Below are 16,395 nucleotides of genomic sequence, written 5' to 3' on the forward strand. Positions count from 1 at the left end.
AGACCTTCAAATGTTTCATTTACGTGTAGGCCTGGTTGTATGATGCCTAGCCCAAACAAATAAGACTATACGAAAACGAACGACTCACCGCTCAAGGTTGTTACATGTTGACATTACCATCCCGTGCACTGTAAGAATGTGGAGAGTCATGATAGATTCAAAAGTGTCGATCAATTGCATTTGGCGCCCGATTTTCAATACAATAAACGTTTTAAGGTTGCCCAATACATATTCAATATTCGTTTGTCAGCCACGAGTACTGTCGGAGAATTTTCAACGTCAATGTAATATTATTAACTTTATAGCGTTTACGCTGTCATGTCTTAGATTTAATTGGAGATACGATCATATTCAAATTATGGCGTAGCTAAAACGCAATGTGTTGTGAATGTTGAAAAGGGGTCACAAACTTTCATCATTAGTGAGTCATACATCCTTTCTTTTAGGTGCCAAAAGACGTTCGGTACGGGCATAAAGCTGCGATACCATTTGTGCACCACGTGGGTGCTCAAAAACGATAGCAATTTATATCGCTAGGCGCCTTGAGCCTTGCTCGAAAAAAACTACCGCCAATTAGATTTGGTATGGAAAAGTAATGAAGAGAAATTCCGATATTGAAGGTTTGAGTATATCTTTACCATAGAATTTTTGCGGTGGTATGCCGCGGTCCCAACGGTGAATTAAGGTGGAACATATAAGAGCGACCGTGTGTCGTGGTCTCCAGTATGTATTTTGGCAAATAAAGGTTGTTCGTGCCATCATCATTTGAACAAAGGCCGGTGACAACTGTTAGTCTAAGGCTAAGATTTCAGGTAAAAGGTGTTGAACGAAACCCGCATTGTTCTGATATAACGGTACGGTGGAGTCAATTTCACCGTGTGTTGTGCCTACTGCGCGGACCAGTTTAAGCCCTACATGTAGCGGGGTTACACGAACCCTAATAACAGTGGTGTGTGTCGCACGAGATATGCATAATGTGACCACACACCCAAACAGAATACGGCATGGGGCTAGGTATGCATGTATTTAGATTTTACTATTTTATATATATATATATATGTATATATAGTATATTAAGGAAACTCTAAGCTTTTAAAATTACGATAAAAATAAAAATCAGTTTCGATTGTGAACAGAAGTGTTCGTTTGCCTTGGGTAAGGCTCTGAAGTACATTTAGAGGCAGCGGATTGCGATCCGCCTCAAGCGCAAAGCTTCGGCAGCCCCTCTGCACTACATGTTAGAGGTCAAAAAAGATGGCTTAATCGCAAATGAAGAGACGGCGGTCGTCTGTGAGGGTATTGTCCCTCGTTGCATATTTGGCAAAAGGTCTTGTTAAGTTGGAAGAATTTTCTTAAGGCGTTGTACTCAAACGTTGCAAGATAACAAGAGGATCAACTTAGTACACTTAGTACAGAAAAATGTGCTGAGCGTATCTATTGTCTCAAATAAGTTTGTCACCGAGAATGGTTACAGCCATGGAGTGCGAAGAGTGGGACAACTATCGTTATGGTCCATTGGATCGGTTTAACCCTATTTCAAGGAGCATCATGAAGTGGTCACGACCGACCTACTGCCAATGTTTTTCTCGTATAGAGCAGTGCGTAATAAAATTGACCTGGTTCCACGAATCATATGTTTTGTTACACAACAATAGCTTTACCAAGATACCAGTGTGATAATACAGGCGACCTTTTGCGGCGCAAGAAGTAAATTGGTGACAAAGGCCCCACTTGACGTCATTCGCCAAAGCCAGAATTACTAACGGCAAGTAGTGAAACATGCATCTGTAAATATATTTAGTGCAGCCATCACTCAGGCGCAAATTTCAGTTTCTGAAGAGGGTGAGCTACACAATAGCACAGTCAAGTGCACCGAAAAACTTTTTTTACCTGATTGATGTACACCAACAAAGGCTCACGAGGAACAAGGATATTTCTTTCATTTTAGTGATTTTTTAGTGTAAAACAAAAAACGTTGTTTTTATGCTCCAGAGACCGCAGGGTATCAAGCAATTGATATTTGAACCGTAAATTTTCAGGACACATTGTGCCTGTGTATCAAACAATTTTGGTCGTGGCAACGGTCTCGGTTGTAAAGAACGCGGATACCCGGCATGTGTTGAGACTAAATCAGTGACTTAAACGCGACGAAATTGAGCGTAATGAGCTAAAAGTGTGACACTATGGCTATGATATATAATGTATTACGCCATCACGCAAATACACGAGACAAATAGAAATAGGCATGCATTTGTAGCGTGTGAAAAAATAGCGAATGCTGTTGACCTTTCTGTCTCCAATCGTTTAGCTCGGATTACGCCCTTACTACTTTGGACCGCATTTAGGGGTCGCAGAATTGATAAAGTGCAATACTGGAAGACAATGCAATCAAATATCCAATTTTATTAATGACGAAGCGGGTAGCGACGATCGCCTGTAGCCAAGCAACCCTCTGCTTCAAAAAATGAGTTTAGTTTTGGGGCCTCGGAATGACTCAAGCAAATCGGTACGGTTGCCAAGCACACGCAAAATATAATTTTTATCAGCACAGTCTGCACGGCCATAATCAAGACGAGATTCGATAGTCGAGGGTGCCTACGGCCCTGCTTCAAAATTTGGGAATGCATTATTTCATGTGAAGTACATAGAGGCCCGGTGGACTCACTCAGTTATGATAAAACGAGTCCGGGGCTTCATGGAGGTCTTACTTTGGAAAAATTGCTCGGATTAAGTTGCGTCGTGCAACTGAGCGCACCCTGTCTTCACTTTCTCAGGTAAAACATTTTAGCCAAAGAGACGAGGTTTTTCATAATGATTAAGACTTGGTCTTGGTTCATAATGCAGCTTAGCTTATACCTGATGCAGCAGGCCTAAGTATATGAACAGAGCTACCTACACCAAAGCTTGAAATGTTAAATGTCTACCGCAGTGTTGATTAGGCGTAGAAATTTGCATAATCAACCATCAATCAGTGTCCAAATCTTAACGTCTACTTTACTAAAGCTGGTTTTCAGTAGCGTTAATTGAGAGATCGTGCCTTCTTCACCCAGTGCGCAAATGATGCACAGGGCTAACGAGATATTTTCTAGTGTTTTGAATGTGAGATACTTCATTTAAAGAAGGAGAAACCAGCCGTTGCTGTTCTGTGTGTAGGAGATGCAAATATATGGTGACATCTGTAGTCGAAAAGCCCCCAGCTAATGACTATGTGGCGCATTTTTCCGTTTCTTTATCAAACAAACGCTGCACGAATCGGTAACAAAGGCTCTACCGCGACGCAGCGGGGCCTATGACGGTCTCATAGGCCGCTGCGTCCAGAAGTATGACGGTTTGTGTCTGTGGGGGTCTGCAAATTTACTATCAGAGCTTGCTGATCCACGTTTCGCTCGATAAAAGCAAGTTGGACGTCCTTTTGACCTCCATGACAAAGTGAAAGATTTTTTTTGTTGCAAAAACATGAAGTGATGTTCGTGACACTGGGAAGGAATCGGGCGGAACTTAGAGGGCGCCACAACCTTGACGAATTCAAGATCTCGGATCAAGACTTGGACAATCACTGAGACCGTTCCCATCGATAAGTTCCTTGGTCGCCATACCGATTATGGCGTGTAATTCGTTATTCACGAGAGCTCATTTTTTCAGTATTTGCTGGGCGGTAAAGTAACTTTGGAAAAGGGGTTCCAACGTACACACATCTTGTGCTGTAGGGAATAATAATTCCAAGGCGCGGTGAATGCTCGTACAACATAACTTCTTGTCGCGAAAAAAGCAGAGTGGATGTGTTTCGGGGATGGTGTAAGAAGGTAGTCTGGATGCATTTTAAAGTTGTGTCCCGAACTTGGGACACACCTGAAAATCTCCAAGTCTTGTTAAGGATGAAGGTTGTGACTTTGTAGAGGAGTGAGCGTGAGACGCGTGGTAGGCTAGCCTCAAGCAATGTGGTACATAACGTTAGGCCGACAAGCATATAAAATATCCGCTTCTATTTATCTCACTCTTACTTTATGTCACGCACTAGATAGAAGTGTCATCAGTATTACTTACTTCAGGGCCTCATTCTTTTTTTGCTTCTATTAAGGGTACGAACCCATTTAAGCGTGTCAAAGCTTTTTCTGTGCAAGATACACGGCAACGCCGGTGCATCTAATAAAGCTTCTCGTTTGTTCTAACAAAGGACCCTTTATAGACTATAATTTATGTGGATCGTTCGCTTGTTTGCATATCAGTTTATGAGATGAGTATGCTAGTCTTCTGAAGAAAGCGCAATTGGCAGCATTAGGGCTTATACTGTTTAACGCTCGCAAAGAGGTCATCATTTGCTGCAATAATACAGTTTTGAGACACTTCAGATGCGTGCCAACCAGATCTCTGCGGAAGCACAAACGACTCCCAACGGTGGAATTGACTTTGCTAAGTCCTGGTGCTTCCAGCATAAAGACAGGTAAAGATTTCGATAAGAAAGTGACGGCTGAGACGGTGATGTGGTCGTGTCTTGTTTAACACAGAGCGCTAAAGAGAGTGCGATTCAGATTGCCGCGCAAAGAATCGGGCAATTGCGTGGTGTATCTGTGTAGACGAGGTAGTTTTACAGCTTACTCAAGCGACATATATCGCCAGTTTTTCACCCCTCTAAGTAGGTAAGATGATGCGATCCAACGTGATGTTCATCGACCAAGACAGAAAAATGTAGATGTGGAGGATGGAGTTATACCGTCGCAATGGCGTTAGAACCTGTCTTTGAAGGCGGTGGGTCTTCGTGTAGATGCAGCTTGCACACAGATATTGGTCCTTTTTTGTAGAAGTGAATTTTCATTGAATACAAAGTATTAAGTGCGGCGCTGGCCATTTGTTGTATGAATCTAATAGCTGTCAGAGTGAGCCCGAGACAAAGAGTTATGGGTATGTTGAAGAGGGAGAGGGGGTATTTTGGCTGCCAAGCGGCTTTGAGGTACGAACATTTTTATATGTGGCAGCAAAATACATGTGTGTCTCGAGTGGCCCCAGTTTTGAACCAAGGGATATGGTTAAACTTTCACGCAGATTTGTTAGGCAAATGAGCTGTGGAGTTCTAGTGGGCGCAAGGTTCAGATTGTATATGAAGTAAGCGACTCTTGTAAAGAGAGGCAAGGCTCAAATCTAATGCTGTTGGTTGTTAGCACCAACGTTTCGGGATTTATGTCATCGCGGACAGTTTGATTGCTTTACGTTGAGTCGCAGTGCGTAATGACGCATGATCTGTGTAGAGAAATGACTTAAATATGTCGAAACAGCTGGAAGCGTGCGGGGACAGTGAGGAAATATGAAATGCGTGCGCCGTGCAACGAGGGCACAAGCGGAAAATCAAAGCTTATATCGAGGACTTGGTGAATAAGATTCTCTTGGAATATTTGGTGGAGCGACAAATTCACGAGGACTTCTACCAGTTCCGAAAGAGTGAATGAGATACCCTCGTTTGGAAGTTTTGTGGTAACACAAGGTATCGCTTTGTTAAGATGGCATCCTTGGCATTCATTACTTTGGATTAAGTTGTTGTCACCCATCGCAGCGCGTGAGTAAGGCCGGCCTTTCTGCTGACTCGACGCTTGAATGATGTTGCTTTGGTCTCATAAAGACGAGCGGGGCTGTAAACAGCAGAAACTTGGAACGATAGCTTTTCACCATACTATCTACGTTGTACAATAAACTTCGCAAAGACAAGCGTGAGTCAACGCTGTAGTTGCACATTCTCTTCGCTGAACCTGCCCTGTATTGGCATGTATACGTTCTTCTATTTGCTGACACTCTAAGTTCGGTATGTTCTCCGATAAAGTTATGGCTTGTGGATTTAGAAAGTGCTCGTAGAGCAACTTTCTGGTGATCATTTTGAATTTGGGTTAGTGGAATTCTCGCGTGCAAATTTACATAAGGGTGCTGTCTAAATGCTGCGAGTATTTTAAGGCCGTAATTTAAGACGGGTTGAAACCGTTTCGACATAAATGGTTTAACAAGAATCGTTGTAATTTTTGCGCTTGCAGAAGAGCAAGCTGTGCTTTCTGAACCAAGGCAAGCTTGTCATCAACAAACTGGACATGTCGTAAGTTTTACGGCCGGCCGTCGCACAATTTTCGCCATTGTCAATAGCACAAGTACGTAAGTTGTACAGGGAGAGAAAGTAAATCATAGAGAGCAGCCTCTTTTTAAATAACGTCCAGCCATATTTCGTGAGTTGACGACATTGTACATTCCGAATTCACTGCTGTTGATTTCTCCGAAGAACACCTCGTCACCTCATCAATACTGCTTTAGGTTCATCAAATGATAGGATCGAGCCTTATTCGAGATCTCGCCGAGCCATTTGTCGTAGCGAACGGGTAAGGACACCTGGTGCAAGTATACACTGAAATGCAGGCAGAGTTAAGAGCAGCCAGTGGAGTTAAGCTATAAAGCACAGTATGTGCTAGTGAAAAGCTCACTTTTTATGTAGTGTCTAAATAAAATTTAGAGGGGTGGGAGCCTTAGTCTTTTCTCATTATGATTGAAAATAGAATACCAAGGTCACTTATGGAAATTTGTATCTACACCTTCACTTTTGAGTCAATTGCATCAAATCAATACTGTGCACTTGTACGAATTTTACAGTGCAGTTTCTGCAGTGGTATATATTCATAACTACTGACGTATTACTATTTGAATGAATGATGGAACTTCGTCTAGGATAGGTTTATTTTACTTGATGGCGGTTAGATGTATCATAATAACAAATACAGTGACATCGGAAAACGTATATATAAACTATATTTTGTCAAATTTATTGTAAATTTTGCAGAACTAGCTGGAGCTTGTTTTGTACAAGACCCTCGATTACGATTCGCGCCGAATCGCACGATACCGACCATTCAGCATCTGCTAACGCAAATGCTTTGACTCAAAATATCTTCTGTGCAGAGAAACGTTGCTCGCGAATACTTCGTTTGTATGTGGCTTCATCAAACCTTTGCCTACTGTATATTGTTTTCGGCATCGCAATCTCGAAAGGCGCTCCCAGATCAACACCGTTCTGACCGTGCTACCAAAATTAATATGAGGTATCTCGAAGACCCTCACTAAGTTTCGTCGTCGCATTACGTAGCATTATACACCAACAGTTGCTCACCATCGCCTCAAAGCACAGGTTTGCTCAGCAAAATAGTATGGAAAGGACGTTGCTATGCTACAAAAGATAACTTCATATCTTACTGGTTCATAAGTATCAAGATTGTGATACTCTTCTGGAAAGTGCACACACAACACAAGACGGGTTCGCTTTTACTTTAAAATGTTAAGCAATCAAGTCGACGATTGTTTTGCTACAAACATGAAAGCTTATAGGTGGCGCAATATCAACTTGATCTAATAGACCGCAGACATTGATGGTTTAGCTAGACGAGCTGCATTCAACAAAAGATTTTGTCCAATTCGATATTCGCTCTTGATGCTGACTTCTGTTGCATTCAAACAAACTATAAATCGGTCATAGCGTTATGCATTTATTCGTGACGCTTAATCCCACAGAGGTGAGACCACATGATTTATTTTCAAAGTATAGCCGGGATGATATCAGCAAATTCGAATGATAGCATTATATACATCGTGCGCTTTTGCGGTGCTGTTCAAGGCATTTAGAAATTACTTAATCGTATTCTAGCAAACCTTTCAGCGGATGTTATACAAAAGCAATAAGTGAGACCAAATTATGCGAGTAACATCGTCTTTCCGTGCATTATATCCGCAACAACGCGACCCACGTGTTTTATCTCACTTTCCGGTTGCGGGTGGTCATGGCATCTAGTGCCGATAATGCTCGCTGGCCGTTTGCAGCAGAGCACGGATCTAAATTTGATTACGGCAAACTAGGTTGGCGAGATAGTTTTAGTTTGAGCATGCCCTCATCGAATACGTTCACACTGACAGCAACAAGAAGAGCCCGGTTTCTCAGACGATTCGCGTCGTCTGTGAGCTTACCGAGTTCCGCACTAAATGTCCAGCAAAAAACATATTTATAGACTCTCAACACTCTTTTGAGACATGCGACGGGTACATGCAGCGAGCTTTTGGACTATTGACACGCTCAACTCGTCAAAGATGGGCTTATCCACTGAACAATGTGGTTTTATAAGTACACTATGCTTTCCACGCCGGAAATTTTCTCTTATCAGCGGTTGAACCCATAGACGTATCATTTTCCTCGTACAGTACTCTGTACTTAAGGTCTCCGTAAGAGGAGTGTCATCGTGATACACAAATATTGCTTTCATTTTAAGTTCTTTTACTGCCTCTGCATACTTTCGCCTTTTCTAGACGAGTTCATCAAAAATCGTCAAGTATACATGATTTCTATGGTTTTATAATATCCGGATTTTCACCAGTATACCAAGCTGTACGTTTCAACTGTTTTAACAATATAAATGGCTAGGTTCAATTGACCGGGACGTTCACTAGGTCCTAAAGTGCCCAGTTTTATACAATAGCCCCCCCTAAGCCTTTTGTTGATCTATTCCCGCGAGGGATTGATAGAATGTCCTTTACGTGAGTGCGCTCTTCGCTGAATACAAATGAGGTATGCAATGTGCACAATATTTGTACCTCGACGGGTGAAATCGTCTATAAGTAACGAAACTTAGCACATATAATCTCCATAGCTCCTCAGCATGACTGAAATCTTTTGCCTCAGCGTGCTTAAAGAGATCTCACTTACATTTCTCCATAAGGTCCTCACAGCTTGAAAGCTGTACTCCGCATTCGACGCAACTCCCACAGCTTCCTGGAATAAGCTAGGGTTACTGCAGCGGGGCTGCCGTAGCTTTGCGCTTCGAGGAAGCGTAAGTGAGGTCATCGACCTTTCGTTCTATAGTTAGAACAAGTACGAGTTTAGCGGATCGCAATCCGCTTACTCCAAGAGTAATGACAGCCTTAACCCAAGGCTAATGAACTCTTTGGTTTAAAGCCAAAACTGACTTTGTTTATTTTTATCTGCGGCAAAGCCGCCTAATTTCAAAATGCATAGCTTCTCTTAAATATGTATAGTAAAATCAAAGTACATGTATAACTACTGGATATCCAGCCCGTACTAAATTTTTTTGGGGTGTGATCACACCATGCCCATCTAGTGTGACACACACCCTTGTTACCAGGGTATGTGAAACCCCGTTAAGCGTTTCTGGTTGTCCCGGGGATTTGAACATCATATGTTGTATCCCAAAGACGTTGCCGTCCATTCACAACTTGGTGAATGGATTGACGATATCTATTATCGAGTGATGGTTACCTTGTACCTTCCATACAGGTAGTTCTGACACAATAAGTCCACGTCTACAATTGCGAGAAGTCAATTTGCATTCTACATTTACTGCAATCACGTTATTAAATGCTGGATGGGTTCACGCTAGTGTTTAACACGTAACTTGTGTGTTCGGTCACATATAGACACATAGTGTACGTAAGTATTCCACACAGAGAGCATGCTTATTGGTAAAAATATCAGCAAGAAGAGTAAAAAAAAGCACGGAGTTGCATTTCAAAGTCGGAGCAGATAGAAACTTTTTCGCATTATATAGAACGGTAAGGGATTAGTGTTGCCTTTTTCATGTGCGATATCTGAAAGTTGAAGCTCTCTGGGTTGTGGTTCTTGGATCTTAAAATGTCTGGTATTGAAAATGAAGAATTTCTTGCATATGAAATAAGCATGGAATGAATGCTATTTATATTGCAAGCCTCTGACACATTTTCTCTCCCAAAAGATCAATGGCATCTTTCTCGGGTCCAGGTATGGATGACTGACCTTTTTCAATCTGATCGGATGATGTGTTCAAGAAAATGAGTGTGGTTTATCCCAAGAGCTCAACTTTTTTGACAATACAAACAATGTAGATTGAGTCGAAGCTTTTTCTGTCCACAAAGCGTCGATCAAGACGGCTTTAACTATGTTTATTAAACGCGATCTCGCGATCATTCTTTACCTATCACCGTTAATCCATCATAATTGAGTTTTGCTTGCTAAGCCAAACCTATTGCAATCTCGGACAAAAGAATTAAACGATTTATTTGATTTGATAATGCGAATGTTTTCGTTTTCGAGAATATTATTGTAGTTGTACGTACTTAACTTCCTGATTCCTTACAAACTGATGTTTCTGTAGATAAAATGGTCTGATGATAGAAACGACGCTTTTCTGATCCGTACCCAAAAGGAAATAATCTGGCTGCATTGGTTTGGCATTTCAATGAAGCTTATTTCAGATTTTGATAAGCAGTTGTCGAACAGCCACAATGCGCATTACTGTGCTCGTCCTCTCCCTTCTCCTACATGACATTGCCACCCTTAGCGCTTACTCAACCTCCCAGCACGAAGAACCCGATTTTGAAACGGTTCTTATCACCAAGCAAAACAATGAAAGTCAACCAGTCGTAACCAATGATGACAAGCGGATATGGAAGAAGAACGTGTTGTACTCGAGACTCGTGCCATTGCACAAGAAATAAAGTTGATGGAGAGCAGCGAGCATGTTACGCAAAATGTCAACAAGGGATTAATCGCTAATATCAAGCAGTGGTATTCTGGGCTATGTACCATCGACGATTTAAAGACAGTAAAGCAACTTTTGGATGCTGGATCGACTGGATATGATAAAGCGATTTTGCAGGGGTTTACCCCATCTTTTGTGGAAATCATGGTTCGTTATGGCAAATTAAAGCACCTCGAAAAGGATCTGCCGTCACGGTCTGATATCGTGGAGTTTTCTAAGCGGTACTCGGATCTGTTGGGGGTTCCAGAAACTACCGATGAACCTGCCTCGTTGAATGCCATTTGGCCATCCGGATTGACGCTCAGTTCGCTCGTTGATGATATTCGTAGATTTTACCAAGTGTAGAAGCAAGATATCTCATTAGAAAAGGCGCTACTAGCCAGACAATGTTGTCTGCAAATGTGAGTCCAATGATATACAAGAAAGCGCTGCTAGACTTGAAGATATTGGATGAATCAAAGACTTACACTTTGAAGGAGTGGCAGAAGATTCCCAAGCTTAAGCAATTTCTCAAATATCTTAAAGTTACGAAGACCTAGCCTACGAACAAGGCTGCTGCGTCTGCTGCTTGAACGTCGCTTCACTAGGTGTATAATATCATGAATGAGTGTCCCATTCAGTACATTTGTGTTTTGTCATACATACTGTCTAACTAAATTGGTGTATTCTTGCTGGATCTCTTTGTCGCGAGACGAATGTTTTATGTTTTGCTCGACTAGCTTTGATGCCTGGTAATTTTTTCCTATTATAACATTTTTTAAGCTGTGGGGCTAAGCGTGTTTCTGCAGTACAACAGCGACGACAATCAACGATACACTAACGACATTTTTTGCTGATAGAACATGAAGCATTCCTTCGTAATATCGTCTTTCATTTATATCTGGTTTCACGCTTCGTAGCACTAACATAAGCAGTGTATTGATGACCTCAATCCATCTTGGTTTTAGGTGCAAAACTACACACATGGAGGCCTAAGGGATAGTTAAGCATGCTACCTCTGTTAAAATATACGTAGTGCGATGAGATGTGCGGTGCACTTTACTAAGAAAAAAGCTCGGAGTTATTGATTCTGCAAAAAAATTAAGGAAGGGTTCGTACGTTCCACAAATAAGTGGGACAAAAGTTGTCGAAATAAGTCATAAATTCTCTGCTTTATCTTAATTTCAAAAGTTCATCTCTATGGATTGAGGTTAATTTGAAGTGATACTAAACAACTATACTCTCTGTAGATGTTCGGACTACACATTATTTGCTCTGAGTCTTGGGAGATTCTTGAATATTCTTGCCGCTTCTTTTATGTAAGTGTAAAATGGCACTTACTGTGAGGCCGTTGATGGTAAGCGTTTGAGCTCTCTATAAAGACAAAAAAGTCTCTTCCTGGGTAAGAAGTTGAAATGGCCATAAATACAGACATCCCCAAGACTGAACAGCAGCGTGTCGCACCAGCAGCTCCATGCAAGGAGGTCACATAAGCAGAATTTCTGCGGTAGAATACTTCAAACGTGAGAAGTGTTGGAGTGGCAAATAACGCAGATGTTTGCAAATGCCTTACCATGCATATCGCCTAGGTCAGAAATTATTTTTTGTCCAACTGTCGGAAAAGCGAGGACTGGTGGACTGTGAATCGAGAGCTGTTTTTTTAGCAATGGCGAAGGATCATCCCTTGGTTGCAATCATAGTTACCGTCTTTATGGAAGAATGCCAGACGATATCCTTAGTTTCTTAGGGAGCAAAATATGTCGCACCAGATGTGCAGTAGCGTACTATGTAGCAGAGGCTGGTTGAAGTACGAAATGTGGAGGTCCACGAGTTCTCCTGGTGTATTAAAATAGCTAACAAAAATACTGTGACCACTTAGCTGCCGATCAACTTTTGATGCTAGCAGATTTGTGGCAGTATTCGCATTGCTTATCCCCAATTATGTCGGTGAAGAACTGGTTTCTTAACCCCAGCAGTGTCGATAAACCATTTGCAATAAAAGTTCGAGTTTGAGAAGACGAACCGTGGCCTACTGACGATCATCTGAATTTGATTGTGCATCGTGAAGACTAACGTATATGGTGTCTTGCCTGAACGTAGCAGAATTGTTGAGAACTAAACGACTCTTCGCTCAGATTTGTTACCGGTGAACATGACATCCCAGTGTGACGAGTCATGTTAGGCTCAAAAGTATCGATCAAACATTTGCTATACACGACTGTTGAAAATAGTCGATGTTTTGACAAGTACGATATCTCTGCGTTCTACAGTAAGCACTGTCAAAGCATTTTTAACTTTCTAATAGATTTGAGCACATTGTAGCGTAAATGCTGTGCGGGCCCTAGATCATTTTAGGAGACGAGCAGATTCCAGATATGGCGTGGCTGAAACGCAATGTGGTGCCATTTGCAAACAGTATTGGATGTTACAAGCTTTGGTCATGGATGAGTAATAAATCAACCCCTTTGCTATGAAGAACAAAAACGCGTTTGGAATGAACACACGACTGCAATAGCTTCTGTGTGGTACAAGTGTTGCTTGAGCTACCCGCGGAGGTCAGAAGCGGCATTTAAAATCGTTTGCTACCCTAAGCTACATCGAAGCCTATCCGTCTAAATCATTCTAAAAGCTTCTACAAGTAGCCTTGTTTATCGAGACCAATGAACGACTACCATTATGTCCGTAATCAATATCCATAATCATGATAATAACTGTAAACAAAACCCGCAATACTTGTGACGTCATCCACGCACATTCAATGGTGTATCTCAACTCTACCATTCACCGCTAATGTTGAAATTGCTTCAATTCTTGCTTCTTGATGCTTTTTGGGAGAACCTTGAGCGTCTTAATCCCTAGTGCCTGGTAAGCATGTCCGCGATCTGATTCTTTGTATCGACGTTGTCGATGTGGAACGTTCTGTATTTAACGTCGTCTCGCATAAAGTGATGCTTGATGTCGACATGCTTACTTCTAGCATGATATCCCGCATTTTAGGCCAGTGCTACTGCCCCTTGGCTGTCCTCCCAGACTTGCGTTGCATGATTCCAATCTTTTACCATGTCCTTCATCATCGCATCTGCACAAACTTATTGCCAAGTACTCGGCTTCTGTTGAACTCAGTGCCCAGTTCTTTGAAATTTCTACTTGAGCACCACCGACCCTTTACTAATTTTGACTATCACGCCAGATACAGATCATCTGTCGTCGATGCTGCTTCCCCAGTCTGCGCGCACAAATGCGTCGACCATGATGTCGCTGGTCCCTCCTTTACTATCCCATGCAGGCGCGTTGACTCAATTATCTTAGCACACGAATCGCGGCTCGCCAATCTTGATAGTTGCGTAACTATGTAGGCAATGTCCGGTCTAGTACATATTGCTAAGTACATAAGGCAGCCGATGAGAGGGTGATATGGCTTTGCATGCATTCCAGTAGCTTTTGCATCTATTCAATTGTTTCTTTGGAAAGCTTGAGACATGGGTTACTGGTCGTCTTGGCGTTCTGCTGACCGATTCGTTTCGTAACATCGTCAATGTAACACGTTTGCTTGATCATAAGTGCTCCGACTCTCTTGTCGTGATCAATCTCCATCCCCGAGATAAACTATGCGCCACCAAGCTCCTTCATTTTGAAAGGACTCTTGAGGGCATCTTCGACTTCACGGATCTCTACACTGGTCTTGGCTGCAATTTTCATATCGTTCATGTAGATGCCAACGTAAATGTACGCACTCTTAGAAAGCTTTACATATACGCACTAATCTGCGCCGCAACCCTAAAGGCCATTCGAATAGAAGACTCCATGAATCCTTTTGTTCCAGGCGCTAGCTGCTTGTTTTGATTCGTAAATGACCTTATTCAGCAAACAAACATTATCCCCTTAACTCCAGGCGGTATTTCCATATTGACTCGATCACTTAGCTCACTATTGAGAAGCGCGGTGTCTGCATCCAGCTGTTCCGATTCATATTCGTCTGCGACGCAAACAGCCAATACAACCCGAATCGAAGGAGTACTTTTTGAAATACTTTAATTTAAACCCCCTTTGCGACAAGTCGTGCCTTGTAACGAATGACTCGCCCGTTCTCATCACGCTTCTTAGCAAAAACCCATCGACATCCAATTAGACGAGCAGCTCCGTGCGATATAATAGACTAGGTGCCGTTTTGTTGATTTGATAAGAATCAGTCTTCATTGCTGCTCGCCACGCCACTGCTTCATCACTTGCAACTGCTTCAGCGTATGCATTTGGAATGTCAGATACACCGTCGATTGTTGCCGCATACGCCAACATTGCTTCGTCTAGCAATCCATCTTCATCAATTTTTGGGCGCTTTGAAGACGGTAATCTTTCGCTTTCTTTTGATCTTCTTTCATCATCCAGCTCCAAGCCGTCTTCCAGTAATAAAGTTGGCTCCCGAGAACGCCTTGACCGCTCTGTGCCCGGATAAAATACCAAACGATTCATAATGATTCCACGTTTACAATCACATTGACGTCAATTCTGTGCACTCAGCATTTGCTGATTTTGAATAGCTTTGGCGTGTTGGTTCAGCAATGTTCATTACGTAAATTGTGTATTCAGCCATAGTATTCGTATGTATCTCATCCATGCTGTCACATACAACGGTGTTTAGTGTTGAGGACATGTCTGTCAATTGTCTCCAGCAAGTCAATCTTGGTTTGGTAGTATATGATCAACAACTGAATTACAAGTAGTGTAATTTTACAGCGCAGCGAGCTAACGTCTTGAAAACTCGCAGACGACAACTTGAAAGAATCTCAGGAAGGATGCATTCCTTGTAAATTGGCTTCAGCGGTTCATAAGGCGATAACGCAATCATATCGGCATCCTCAGCCACCCCAAAATATATGCAGCTTTTGCAGAAGTTTAAGCGACCCCTTGCAAAGTCCGAACTTTTCTCTCAAGCCACGACCGACACTCCGGTCATTTCGAGGCTTGCCTTCTCAATGCCATCTTCTAGCAAAAATCTCTTGCAAATGATTTGAGCATGACATACCATGAATGACCGTTTTGTCGACCGAAAGGCACTCTTAGATGATGTTGCGTGTTGACTTGGTTACATTTCCGCCGTTCTGCGATCATCACCATGTAAAGAGCCCGTCATTGATTGACTGAATTTGATAGCAATTGCTGAAAATAAATGTTTTTTCTTCAAATTGTCCGCTTGCTAAAATCATCAAAAGTCCTTGCTCGAAATAAAAAATTATATCCTAGCAAGAGCTCGCATTCATCTTATTCATGAAGAAGCATCTGCTGTTGATCATCAGGCTGATTATACATTGCTCTGTGAGGGTCACAAGCCTTTCTCCATCGTTTTGCAGTAGCAACAGGTGTTCATCATTCGCTTGGTGCACGATTGATATCGAAGGTGTTCTCAGCTAAGAGACCCGTCTCGGATCTTAGTCGGTCGACCTTAAAACTTTGTTGCAGGACCGAGAGAGCAAGCTTAATGGTGAAAACGTAGACAAGAAGTACAAGAAAGAGCACAGAGTTGCGCTTTATAGATGGCTACAGAGAGAGCAAAGTTACCATCACGATAATGGTGTTTTCGCATAATAGAAAGATAAGGAGTTTATTACACGATTTTCATGTGCGACTTCAAGAAAACGTAGCTGGATGGTTATTTGCTGTCTGCGAGCATCTCGGGTCTTGAATCTGTTTCACACTGTGTGATACTTTGGTATTTAGTGTTGGAAATGAAGACTCACTTGCATGTTAAAGAGTTTTCTACCAGATGTGGAAAGAATCAGATTCATATTGCATCCTCTGGCTTCTTTTTCTCCAGAATAAAAAACATATTTCTTGAAGTGAACCCAAGATTCGGTTCCAAATTTATCTGATGACGAGT

At 42.1% G+C, this 16,395-nt stretch overlaps 4 protein-coding genes across 4 annotated transcripts; 3 read left to right on the forward strand and 1 right to left on the reverse strand.

The window, feature by feature from the left end:
- Positions 1-4,718: 4,718 nt before the first annotated feature.
- PHALS_11762 (uncharacterized protein) lies at positions 4,719-5,196 on the forward strand (the record flags this gene model as incomplete). Its single annotated transcript, XM_024727179.1, has 3 exons — positions 4,719-4,795; positions 4,867-4,948; positions 5,050-5,196. The coding sequence occupies 3 exons, from the start codon at positions 4,719-4,721 to the stop codon at positions 5,194-5,196; spliced, it is 306 nt and encodes a 101-aa protein (XP_024577782.1).
- Positions 5,197-10,445: 5,249 nt separating this feature from the next.
- On the forward strand, positions 10,446-10,886 carry PHALS_11763 (uncharacterized protein; the record flags this gene model as incomplete). Its single annotated transcript, XM_024727180.1, has 1 exon — positions 10,446-10,886. One exon carries the CDS (start codon positions 10,446-10,448, stop codon positions 10,884-10,886), a length of 441 nt encoding a protein of 146 aa, XP_024577783.1.
- Positions 10,887-12,695: 1,809 nt separating this feature from the next.
- Positions 12,696-12,972, forward strand: PHALS_11764 (uncharacterized protein; the record flags this gene model as incomplete). Its single annotated transcript, XM_024727182.1, has 2 exons — positions 12,696-12,766; positions 12,843-12,972. The coding sequence occupies 2 exons, from the start codon at positions 12,696-12,698 to the stop codon at positions 12,970-12,972; spliced, it is 201 nt and encodes a 66-aa protein (XP_024577784.1).
- Positions 12,973-14,645: 1,673 nt separating this feature from the next.
- On the reverse strand, positions 14,646-14,990 carry PHALS_11765 (putative polyprotein; the record flags this gene model as incomplete). Its single annotated transcript, XM_024727183.1, has 1 exon — positions 14,646-14,990. The coding sequence occupies one exon, from the start codon at positions 14,988-14,990 to the stop codon at positions 14,646-14,648; it is 345 nt and encodes a 114-aa protein (XP_024577785.1).
- Positions 14,991-16,395: the final 1,405 nt, after the last annotated feature.

The sequence above is a fragment of the Plasmopara halstedii genome, assembly GCF_900000015.1.
Source record: "Plasmopara halstedii genome assembly, contig: Scaffold_555, whole genome shotgun sequence".
Taxonomy (NCBI): Eukaryota; Oomycota; class Peronosporomycetes; order Peronosporales; family Peronosporaceae; genus Plasmopara; species Plasmopara halstedii.